Source organism: Lissotriton helveticus, chromosome 2_1 (assembly GCF_964261635.1).
Source record: "Lissotriton helveticus chromosome 2_1, aLisHel1.1, whole genome shotgun sequence".
Taxonomy (NCBI): Eukaryota; Metazoa; Chordata; class Amphibia; order Caudata; family Salamandridae; genus Lissotriton; species Lissotriton helveticus.
This window is the reverse complement of record NC_136059.1, coordinates 1334062471-1334074980: the sequence shown is the minus strand read 5'-3', so window position 1 is coordinate 1334074980 and position 12510 is coordinate 1334062471. Positions and strand designations below refer to the sequence as shown.

The window sequence follows — 12510 nt, the reverse complement described above, 5'->3', positions numbered from 1 at the left end:
CCACATAAGTGGAAGCAATTTGTACTGCCAAACAGTATGGTGAACCTGTGACCGATTTAGTCTGAGAACCTGGTATAAATTCAGAAATCAGAGTCACTAACCCACCCTTCGCCCTCCCCATACTAGAGGCAATAGCTGGGGCAAAATAGGACGTATAACCATCTATGCATAGCAAATTTTCAGTGTCCCATGTTTCTTGCAACCCAATGATGTCAGCCCCACATAAAGAATTTCTCCATAGGACATCATCTAATTTGTTTCTTAGGCCTGCAATGTTCCAAGTTAAAATTGTGGAGCCCTCAGTGATTTCATTAAGACCCACCGTCTCATTAGAAGAGATACTTACTGCTAATGTTTCCTTCATTCGCACCCCATTCAACTGAACAGCAATATTTGGTGTTCCTGGGGACGCTAGTCAATCAATCTCTTCCAAGTTGGAGAATACCTCAAATCTGTTTTGAGTGGGTACAAGGAAGTCACGAGGGCCTTGGGCCTGTGGGAGTTCCCTGCGTTCTACCCTTTCCTTCCTCACTGCAGGGGAGTCCCTATAAAAAAAAAACCTAAAGGTACAACACCAATGCCGTCCTCTACGCAAAGCCTAGTTCCAGCCCTCTCCAAAATCAGTTTAACAATCTGCGGTGAGGCAAAATTCAAAATCACACAGTCCCCTCTGCTGGTTTTGACAGATTTCCCTACCCAGGGGATCCTGCGTATCATGTTGAATTCTTTGAATAAGTAACTCCCCAAACCGGTCAGATTATTAACATAATGTAACGCCTTATTCTGCAAGGACATCCAGTGTTCATCCACACCGCTCTGAACGGGGGGAACATTTCTCAAGATGACAGTGTATGGGGTTGCCTCAGGGGGAAGATTTATCCTGTGTGTTTTGTGCTGACGAGGGGTCTCATTTATATTGCTCCTGGGGTCATTCCTAGGTCTATCTTTAGGGAGCGTGACATGCTTGCCACCTGTGTTCACCACGGGGGTATTAATGGTTACCGTACCCCCGGGATCTGCCACTGTAGGGGTCTTGTTAGACACTGCTCCCAAAATCCCAGGCGGGGCGATGGAATCATTAGCTCCTCCGGACAATAAGTTACCGACAGGAGGAAATAACTGATTTTCGATTCTATCTAACCTGGAATCTATATCCAAAAGTTTAGAGGAAATAGGTCTCAATAATTCCATTAACTTCTCCTCAAGTTTAGATACAATTCGATTTTCCAAATCACAGGACACCTGCTCAGACCGTACCTGAGTATTAATATCTAACAAACTATGGACACTCGAACTAGCGGCCTCGCGCACGCTCCCCTTCTTCCCATGTGTACCACCCCCAATTTTTGACACTTTACTGGCCTGTTGTAAAGTGGCCGCAGTACTACCCGCTTTCCTTTTTGTTGAAGTTACACTAACCAGGTGCTCCCCCCTGTTAGCTTTATTCAAACGTTGCTGGCGAGTCCGTATTTTGGGGGTGAGGGGTGAATAGCAGATACATCCCCCTCTTTATGAGAGTCAACCTCGGATGGCTCTGGTAGAGACACTAACGGTCCCTGAGGGGGCGGTGCATCCCCTTTGCCTTCTCTATTATCAACAGTTCCAACTGGCTCTAACAACAACTAGGAGCCAGTTGTGGGTACACCAATCGAGGAACGACGATGGTCAAATGAGAGGCGCCTTTGTGTTAATTCAATTTCCCGGCACAGTACCGATTCAGCTCTTATTAAGAATGCATTGAGGGTTCCCACTACCCGTGAGCCTCCTGCCCCCTTATCACTGCCTTTACTCATGACCTGAGGTGGCGGACAATTCGTACAACAATAGAAATGATGAAACACAAAGTTCAGTATAAATACACCACCGGAAAAAAAAAAAAGAAAGTCACTGACCACTTTACGAGGGGACCCAAAGTGTCAGTTTAAAGGGGGGTGGCCCAGCCCAGCCTCCTCCTGGCTTCGATGGGCGCGGACGGGCCCGCCCTTGGCCCGGGCTTCGCCCGGCTCGTCCCGCGACGCGGAGGGCCTGTGGGGGCTATGTGCGCCTCCTGGTGCTGCTGCCCTCGTCGTCAGAGCGCGCCGCGCCGCGCCGCAGGTGCTGCTGGGAATTGTAGTCCTGGGGTGGCGACGGCGCTGTTGGTGGCATCCTTGCCTCGGCGGTGACGGCAAGCAAAAGGTGAGTCCCCCCACTGCTGTTTCGATACTTATTTGACTCTTGGCGGTGTCGGCTGGCGCTGCAGGCTCCCTCCTGCTGCAGACACAGGCTATTGTAAGTCCTTATACTTCTGCCCCCCCCCCCCCCCCCCCTCGTATCCTCCTTCCAATTCCACTGTCTATTCAAGTTGGGCACATAAATGCTTTTTTCACTCGCGCAGTGCACGTCCTGCCAAAAGTCCAGTTCAATCCCTCCTCACCCCGCCTCACCTCCTCATCTCTTCACTTCCCTTGCCACTTCCAAGGCTCTCTAAGGTCCCGGATTCCGTCTTGCTTTTCCTCTGCTGCTGCGTGTTTTCAAATCCTTTTTCCTGGCGTCTCTGCTGCTGCTGTCACCTTAGTGAATCGGCTCTCGAGGGAGGCGAACGGGCTCAGCTCAGCTCAATTCACTCCTGGCTCTAATCGTTGAGACCTCATTTATCACATACTTTTTGTATCCTAAATTTACGAAATAGCCACAGTTACTCACGTAAGACAACTCGCTTGTACGGCGTCTCTTCCAACACTCTGCCACCCGACTCCAACTCCCGAGGGGGGCGGAGCCACGTCTCTCGGCGGCAAGCGCAGGATAAATATCAATTAAGCCCATACACACGTTACCTTTCCGTGATTTTGGCAAAATAAGCGTAAGTTTAATTATCGCCTTTTTCAAGAAATAGAATAACACCTTCCATGCTCATGACGAGCTCAACTCGTCATGCAGTACAGTGCTCCTGTGCTCATGACGAGCTGAGCTTGTCATGACCACACCCGTTTTTATTGCTGTCCAGCACAGCAGAGGAATATGTGCAGCAGCCATGTGGATAAAGCCCCATCCAAGGTTATACCATTCCGAAACTGCTCCCGATTCTCCGTTTCTCTGCTCACATCGAAGAATCCATAATTGACTCACAGTAATCCCAGCTCCAAGTCTCGATGCTCAAATACTCTTGTGCTTGTTTAATCCAAAAAATAGCACCGAACTCCTCTTGCCAGCTCACTTCTCAGGACCTTTAGTGCTCGGACGCCCTCAAACTTGATGCCGCATACGGAGCTCTCCCAACCGGCGGGCATTAGCCATTCCGGGCTCCTGCAGTTGCTGAGGCGTGGCTCCAAGATTTTGCCCTCTAAACAAATGTGACAGGCAGCCACCAATGACTCTGAGGCGCAAGGCTTCTTTGTCGGTGAAATCACAGAATTTGCAAATTTAAATCAGTGTATCAAGTCTTTCAACAAACTCGTCCATTGTTTCCCCAACCTGTTGTTGTGCTTGGTTGAAGATATACCTTTCATAGTCGACATGCGGCATTGGTTTGAAATTGGCCTCCAACGCTTCTTTTACCCTCACGGTATGATTTTGCATCAGTCTGTGAAACTTTCTATAGCTCATCTTTCACTCCATCACCCCCAAGGTTTTTCAATTATTTAATGATCTTATTTCCATCATCTTCTTCTAGTGCATCTATGAAGCCATTGAATGTTTGGATCCAAGCAGCCCACCTAGCACCAATGTTCTGCTTCTTAGAAGTGTCGATGGCGGTGGTGGCTTCAGAAACACGGCTGCATTGTATTTCAGACTTTCTTTTTCTGCCATTGAGAGCATGTGCTGTTCAGACAGCTGTCGCTGTACCCGGCGGCCTCTGCAACTTTCGCAAGCACAACCCTTGTCCTTGAACTTGGGTCACCACGCCCATTATGAGGTCGTAGAATGCTTCACTTATCTTTGACGGTGAATAAAGTCTCTGTTTCTCATACTTGGTTGTCGCTGAACTTATCTTTCTGGTTTGCTGGAGTTGTTTCTCTGTATTTGGGGCATAGCGTAGAGTTTCTGTCCAACTCTTCAGCGCCAGTTTTGGCAGGCATTTTGAATGTGCTCCTTTGTAGGGCCTTGACTTTCTTCTTAGGCCTTATCTGGGCTGATGCCGGGCTTTGACTCCACATGTACCAGTCTCAGACTGCTTTGTATTGATTTGAGGCACATGTGACATGTGCAAGCAATTTGCCATACCATTGCAAAATCTCAGGTAGAGCAGCCTTGTTTTCTTCGAAACACATAGCCCTTACTCGTCTCCAGATGTTGCGTCTTCTCCAGCCGGGAGCTGCAGTCAAATACTCAAAATTCCTCAGCATTCACTCACACACTGTGCATCATCTCATACTCAACATTAGCCACTCCCTAGATGTAGTTTCTATTCAGAGTCCGCCCCAGAACCACGAGGGTCCTAGTGTGTATAACATCACTATACTACACAAATCATATGAGGGCAGAGCCAACAAACAGGCTGCATGCATGCATAAGGATTATGACAAATAAAACTAGCAAGGGTCATGACTTGTTCTGTGCTCAGGCACTGTCACAAAGCTGATGTAGCATCATCAAAGCAGAGATTTGATTAGACAATAGTAAGGGCAAGGCTGTTAAAATATAGAATCTTACTAGGTGGCGTGCAAACCTCAGACTGTATTCTGCTAACTTAAATGTAAGAACGGGAGAGGCAACACCAGGTCTGTTATGGACTTTGGAGTCCTCAGTTACCTGTGCAGAGCCTGCAGCTGAAGTCCTTCCTAGACGTATGGCAAAGGATTTAGGCCAGTGAAAATACAGTGAACAAAGGACACAGGCAATATTTGTACAGTAGAAGATGGTAATAGATCATTGATAAACAACATATAAGTTATGTGACTTTGCGTGCTGCAGGAGACCCTCAGCCAAAGATGCAGACAGCGTTATCTGCCAAGGTTGAATGCATTTTGCAGGTCTGCAAATCGGCTTACTAATGGCACTTCAGTACGTCCTAGGCATACAGTAAATTTGCATCTTCAGATGGGCCAATATAGTGAGGCTGTTGATTGGACCCTGGTGCACTTGACCACGGCACCAGTGGGCTGCATACCGCAACCAAAGGGCATCAGCTAAGAGTGAGGAGTCATCCAACCTCAGCAGTATACCAGTACAAGGAGCACAAAGTGGAAGATTCTGTTCTAGAATGAGGCATGGCAGATTTTTTGCAGGAGTAATATCAGACCAGGCCATTGTATAATGAAGGTGATAAGGTAGTAATTAATATGATGTTATAACCGGTACTGAAGATGTAATGCCTCTTATGTTTGTTATGTGTACCCTTAGTATATCATCCACTATACACTAGGATTGACAGATGTTATTATCATTTTTATGTGGCTGAAAATAAAAAGGTAAAGTTCATTAAGAGCAAATCTGTGTCTGTGCCTGGTCAGCTTATAGGTGCAATGCATAACACTTACCTCAGAAATATTTCATTGTGATGATTACCCACTCTACCCTCCCTTTAGCAGCCTTAGCAGCACACTGCACTACGTGTGGTAGTGGAGGGGGCTCCTAGTCCTCCAAGTCAACATTTTGGAGCACTCTGAGGGGACCCTTTCTTATTGAAATTTTGACCAGCCTTGCACAGGTGACTCCAAAATTGCTTGTGGTCACAGATTTGTACTGCAAACACCACTCTTATGCAGACTTCAGAATCAGCCCTTCAGAAATTTAAAGGCATGCTCTACGACAGAGTGCGTTCTTTTGTGTTCAGTGTTGTATCTCAGTTCACTTGTGGTTTATCCCAGGATAATAAGCCGCTATGTCTGTAAATGGCGACGGGGACCGATGCTCTCTTATTCAAAGAGCCTAAGATCATGTCAAGGTACTTAACATTTTAGATATGTCCTAGTTGTATATTCGTTTGTACTACCAAATATGTTGGAAGCTTTGATGTTTCTGTATGTCTGCCTGCATGCCTCTCCTTTGTTAACGTCCAAATACCATTCTAACTAAAGTTCTGCTTACATAGCCGCGGAATGTACTAGTATGTCACGGGTAATTGCAGGTACGTAATAGGGAAGAGTCTCTCAGTACATCAGAGAGCTGCTCACTATGCCAGGGATGCACACAAGGTACCTGCCATTTCATCAAGAAAATAATTATTAACATCAGATTATGGATCTTAAAGATAGTAGAGTTGCCTATCACATAATTATCGGGAATTCTCCTATTACCAGAATACTGTATGAACATAAGACTAATGCCACTATGCCTGATTTATTTTGCTTCTGCTTTAAAAAAAACTGTCAGGCAGAAGGACATGTGGTAGGGTACAAGAGTAAGTGCTTTTGAGGTTGGGTTTACTAAGGACCCACTGCAAGCCAGTCTGTCTAGATTCATATTGCTTGCATTTATGTCCCAGTCTTTAAAATTATTCCTACACCCTCCTGTTTGTTTTTCTTTGTTGTGGTTGTTGCTTCACACAATTAAGTAGATGTAAAAGGCCCCATTTTATGACAGCATACCTGGGTAATCCAATGTATCTAACTTCTTAATCATTGAAATTTTAGAAATGTTGCATGTAGGATTAATTTTTAATTGGATATACAAAAATATCCTGATCAACCAGTTACAATATATAGTTTGCCCGATCTGAATGAGTCCCTAGTATATGAACTATCTCCGTCCTGTGCCTTGCTATGAATTGTACATTCTTGGCACACATCACTGTCCCTCAAAACTGTTTTCATTTTTGAAGTGTGCCTATTCACTTACATGTATTTTCCAGTGATTCAGTGTGTTTGATCCGTTTCATACATTCTTTTTATCTTTTCCTAGGTTGGTTGTGGGGCAATTGGCTGTGAAATGTTGAAAAATTTTGCTCTCCTTGGTGTTGGAAGTGGCTCAGAAAAAGGCATGGTAAGATTGTGTAGGGCAGCAGGGTTCATTGTCCGAAATATATTGTGTAAACAGTGCTATAAATTGAATATATATGTTAAATCCCATCCAGTTAAACTACAGTTTTGTTTCAGAAGATTAAATGAGTGGTACTCTTCAACTGGTAAAATGTCTAGGAATGTACTCTTTCACTCTCAAATGTGAAAGAAAACAAACTTGTAGACCATACTTTCTTATGACTACTTATACCTGCAAAATCCTCACCTTGTGAATATTCCCCAGGCGTCAGACTGGATCCAGAAATTTAAAAGCAGACTGCTGTGCACCTGAAGGTGGCTTTTTACAAGTTCGTTCACTCCGGCAGTGACGAACAGAGCCTCATGTAAGCGCCACCCATGTACCCAGATGATATCCGTTCCTTTCTTTCTGCACCTTCAGAAGCAGATCCGGAGCACCTCCTAAGGTTTTTTTTTTTTTGCCTTTTCCTAAATGTCTACAAGAGCATGCACCTTGAATTTCGTGGTCTGTCGGTGGTATTGCAGGAAGGAGAGACTTCAGGGACGCCATGATGCATTTTTTTTTTTAGCAAGAACAAATAGAGCATCAGCAGTGTGGGCCTTAAGGGTGCACTAGTGTATCATTATTGCTATCTTCAATTCTAATACGCTATTCTTTTCGTAGCCCCATTGCTTAGAAGCCACAATCCTTAAATACCAAACTTAGCAAATGAAAAGGTGGGTAAATTATAATAATGTGATTTTTTAAAATCCATTTCTCAACAAAATTCAAACATTATAATGTCCAAAATAAATCCAATATCGATAGTTCGATGAGATTCAATTATTCAGGAGTCTTGCATGTGAGTTCAGATTCCAACTTTATTGGTTACATTTCGGATTGGTATATAATCTTTCCCAAATACAGAATTTCATGAAGAACCCAGTCATAGTTGTGGGTGGTATAGTACCCCCTATTCAATCTTTCTCCTTTGTGCTCCGATTGTCTGACTGCCACGGGAAATGTGCATTGGCTGGGCTGAATGGAAAAATTGTTTCGAAATAATGAATACAGTTGGAATCTGAACTCACATACAAGACTCCTGAATAATTTAATCTCATCGAACGTTTGATATTGGATTTGTTTTGGACATTATAATGTTTGGATTTTGTTGAGAAATGGATTTAAAAAAATCACCTTGTAATTTACGCTCCTTTTCAGTTGCTAAGTTGGATTTCTTTAGCACTTAACCTGTTCTCTTTGGGGTGCCTTCGGGCCCCAAGGATCCTCATGTGTCTCTAGTCAGGCTTCCACTGGCTGGTCTACCCTCAGCACCATCTGTGCACCTTGACCCCGCATCGGGTTCAACACCAACTTCAGTTCTGGATCCCTCTGGAGCGCAGCCAATAAGCAATTGTTCTGATTCTTACACTTAGCCCGTACCACATGGTAAGGTCCAATCTTTGCCCAGTCTTTTTGGTACTGACTCGGACAATGACAATTTGATGAAGGGGATCATAATGTCCCCCAATATGAGGAGGAAAACTGGTATGAAGAACTCCAAGATGCCTTTGGCTTGAATACTTCTCCAGGTAATGGCCATGTGTCAACTGCTGGTCCGGCTCCTTCACTGCCATTAAGCAGTGGGCAGCCTCTACCTATGGAGGTGAAGACTAATATTCTGACAGGGGTGCTTCAGGCTTCTCAAGCCCCTACAGAACCTCTATATTTGAGGCATGTGTGGCTGTAGTTATACATGCTTTTCATAGTCTTTCCATCTAGTGTTGTGTCCGGATGTGTACAAGTTGTTTTTCTTTGAAGAAGTCTTTCGAGTCACGTGGTAAAGTGACTTCTTCTCTCTGATAGTGTGCATGGGTATCGATTTCATTTTTAGATTGTCGCCCTTGCCCTCGGTATTGTTATTGAATGTGTTCCCATATTTCGGCTTCGAAATCTGGAAAAATATTGCCCGTCTCATTGACACACTCAAACAGTGGCCTTTGGGCCTCGCCCTTCTGGGCCTATCTTTCTATCTCTTCAGCTTCGCCTTAAAAAGGCCTGCTGAGGGAACGGGTCCCATTTCATTTCTGCCCGAGGTGGCACCCCAAGTACCTGCGGGCTGACCTTCGCCAGGTCTGCAGCCTGTGCTTGTCTCCCGATCACAGGGAAAAAGACTGCGAGGGCTGCCAATCGTTTCAGTCGAAGAAAACCTTACGAGACCGAAGGGCTAGTAGCAGGTAGATGCAGCAGAGAGAGGTTAACGACACATCCGACATCTTCAGACACCAGGATGTGGAAGAGGAGGAGGAACTCCACAAGTCCTCTGCGCCAGAGGAAGAGACTTTTCACATCGAAGACTCTTGCTTAGAGATTGACCTTCCGATGCAGGACCCTCCACCGGGTCAGCATACAATGAGTACTGACTTGCCCGTCCTGCCACTGGAAAAACATTTGGTTCCGACGGAATGTAAGGCTCCTGGGCCACCACTGCCAGACGTCCATGGTCGGCACCGAACATCTGCTCTGGATGCCCTGCCCTCTGGGTCTGCACCGAAAGCACAGCCAAAGTCATCAGCTTCCACACTGAGCCGACCCTATCCATCTTTGGCTCTGAAACTATAGACCATTTCGGCACCGAAAATTTTGGGATCAGCATTGAAATCCAACCCCAGTGCTCCAGTGGAACCAATCCTCCATAAAATGAAGAAACTGCTAGATGCAGGCCAGAAACTAATACATATACAGCCATACATGGGCTGCATCTTAACCAAGAATGTGTGGTAGGTGCTCCCTCCATCAAAGCACCAACTTAACTTAGGAGAAGCAATGGACTTGACGGCACCAGTTAAAAGATGAAAGACAGACAAGGCTATCAGCATCTTGCACACTCCTACATCTGCTTCTCTGCCTCCAATCTTCATTCCGCCTCCTTCGCCCTCTCCACCTCATTCTCAGGGTGATTCCCTTGATATCACTCCACATGGGTCCCCACATACTGTCATGAGAGAGCAGATTCCTGGTCAAATTATGGCATTAAGCCCCAGGGGGACATAGACCCAGACCTGTACCCTGCCAAACCATTGCCTCCTGATACCTGATGACACCACTCCATATCAGGATTTTAACAGCAGATCTGCAGAGTACCACCAGGTCCTGCTTCCTAAAGAGCCTATCGAGGAGGATTTCCTCTTTGAATCCATATCCAGTGCACATAGGGCTACCCACTACCTCCCTAAGTTAAAAGGCATGATGCGTCACACCAATGACATCTCTAAAGACCCATTATCAATCCCATGGTCGAGAAAAAATACAAAGCTGTACCTTCAGACCTTATTTACATCTGAGGGGAACTTCCCCCTGATTCGTTAGTTGTTTCCAATTCCGGTAAGAGGGCTAATTGACAAACCACAGCTGGCGCTCCACCTCCTGATAGAGTATAAGCTAATTGATACTTCAGGAAAACAAGCTGCGGTGCAGTCATTGGCAAATTGCAAATACCCAAGGCCTATTAGCCAGGTATGATCGTGCCCACTGAGATGAAATGGAGGAACTCCTCCAGTATCTCCTAGAAGCACATAGGAGAAGAGGGCATTAACTCGTAGCGGATTGCAAACTCATTTCCCAAAACTCCATTAGGTGTGCTTGGACTCCGTGGATACAGCTGTCAGCGGTATTAATACCAGCGTGTTGGTACTCAGACATGCTTGGCTGCGTATATCTGGCTTTAAGCCAAAAGTCCAGCAAACAATTTTAACACAAGTTGACCAATTGTTAGAGAAGATGAAGAAGGACACAGAGGTTGCTATGTCAATGGTGCACTCCAAACACCCACTCCCCGTGGCTCCTTTCGCTGCTCCTCATATAGGGCAGGCTCAAAAGCAGCATCTTCCGATGCCTCTTCTTCATCATATCGCCCACAAAATCACAACTCTCCTTCATGAGGCTATTACAGGAGCACCTATAGGGGTAAATAACTCCACAGGTTGTGGCAGATGTGCTTCCTCGTTTGGTGCCGCATCCACCACAAAACAGTGACTCTCTTCACTTTCCCCACAATAGTTTAACACCTGTTGGGGTAGATTACAGAAGTTTCTCCCCACCTGCTGATCCATTACATCAGATCAGTGGGTGTTGGACATTATCCAACATGGTTATTGTGTGGAGCTCATCACCACACCTCCAAACATTCCACCTCACACTTACAAACTCTCTCTGGAACATCAAGCACTGCTCAAACAGGAAGTTCAAGCTCTCTTGCTCAGAGGAGATATACAACCCGTCCCTCTTCAACATCAGGGGTATATTCCCTGTACTTTCTCATCCCCAAAAAGGATGGTTATCACGGCTCATCTTAGATCTGAGGCCCTTAAATCATTACATCCTGTCACAACATTTTCATAAGGTTGCCCTCCAACACGTGATCCCACTTTTCCAGCAAGGCAACTTTATGTCAGCACTAGACTTGAAGGGCTCCTACTTTCACATCCTAATCCATCCAGCTCACCGCATATACCTCAGGTTTGTCATAGCTGGCAAACATTACCAGTTAAAAGTTCTCCCATTCGGGGTGACTACTGCACCCTGGCTGTTCACCAAATGCTTAGCAGTGGTAGCAGCACTTCTACGCAGACAAAACATATTTGTCTTCCCATATATGGACAACTGGCTTATCAAAGCCAGTTCCCTTCGTCTGTGCCCCCAACACGCTCAAGTCACCATAGGCCTTCTCCATCAACTAGGGTTTACCATCAATGTATAAAAATACCCTCTTCAACTGTTAGAGGTTCAGCCGTACCTGGGGGCTATTTGCAACACGCAGAAGGGATTAGCCTATCCCAAATTAGCAAGGATTCAACATTTCCAGACCCTGTTACCGCACTTTCAAACCAATCAACCGTTTACAGTAATAACAGTTATGCGTCTGCTCAGCATGATGGCCTCATGCATCACCATAGTACCACATGCACAATTGCATATGCGACCACTGCAGGAATGTCTAGCACACCAGTGGTCTCAGTCACAGGGTCAGTTAAAAGATCTAGTGTTCATAGACAGCCACACTCATCGCTTTCTGCTGTGTTCGAACACACAAAACCTGTTAAAAGGGCTTCCGTCTTCACATCAACTACCTTGAATTTCAAGCTGTTCACCTTGCATTGAAAGCGTTCCTACCTCACCTGATATTTGAATTTTAATCTTTATTCTTGTTTTCTATATAGGACAGTCAGGTCTGCCACTGTGAAAAATACCTTTTGGGTGCTAGTAACGGTAAAGATATGTTAACATTAAATTTCTACATGTCCTACTTTTAAATACCTTGCACACTGCTTTCTAGGTGACATGGGATACATAGGGGTGACTTATTTACACTTGAAAAAAGGGAGTTTTGTTACCTGTCAAATGGTTAATTTTGACAGGTCGAATTTCAGTGTTTAAACTGCCACAGTTAGGCTACAATGGTAGGCATGAAGCCATGTTTTATGCTGTCACTGTAGTGGATGGCTCAATAGGTGCTTTAGTCCATTAGTGGCATTGAGCTTGCAGGCCCTAGGTACATTTTGTACCATATACTAGGGACTTATAAGTAAGTTATATACCAATAAAGAATATGCAAATTCAAACACTTTTAAAGGG

At 45.2% G+C, this 12510-nt stretch overlaps 1 protein-coding gene across 4 annotated transcripts in view; it reads left to right on the top strand.

The window, feature by feature from the left end:
• The window catches only part of UBA6 (ubiquitin like modifier activating enzyme 6), a 1111768-nt gene that overhangs the window by 500605 nt on the left and 598653 nt on the right, over positions 1-12510 (top strand). For all 4 annotated transcript variants that reach the window (XM_078676253.1, XM_078676254.1, XM_078676252.1 and 1 more), the window contains exon 17: positions 6820-6900. In XM_078676253.1, the coding sequence (XP_078532379.1) occupies positions 6820-6900 (81 nt within the window). The remainder of the gene's footprint in view (positions 1-6819; positions 6901-12510) is intronic.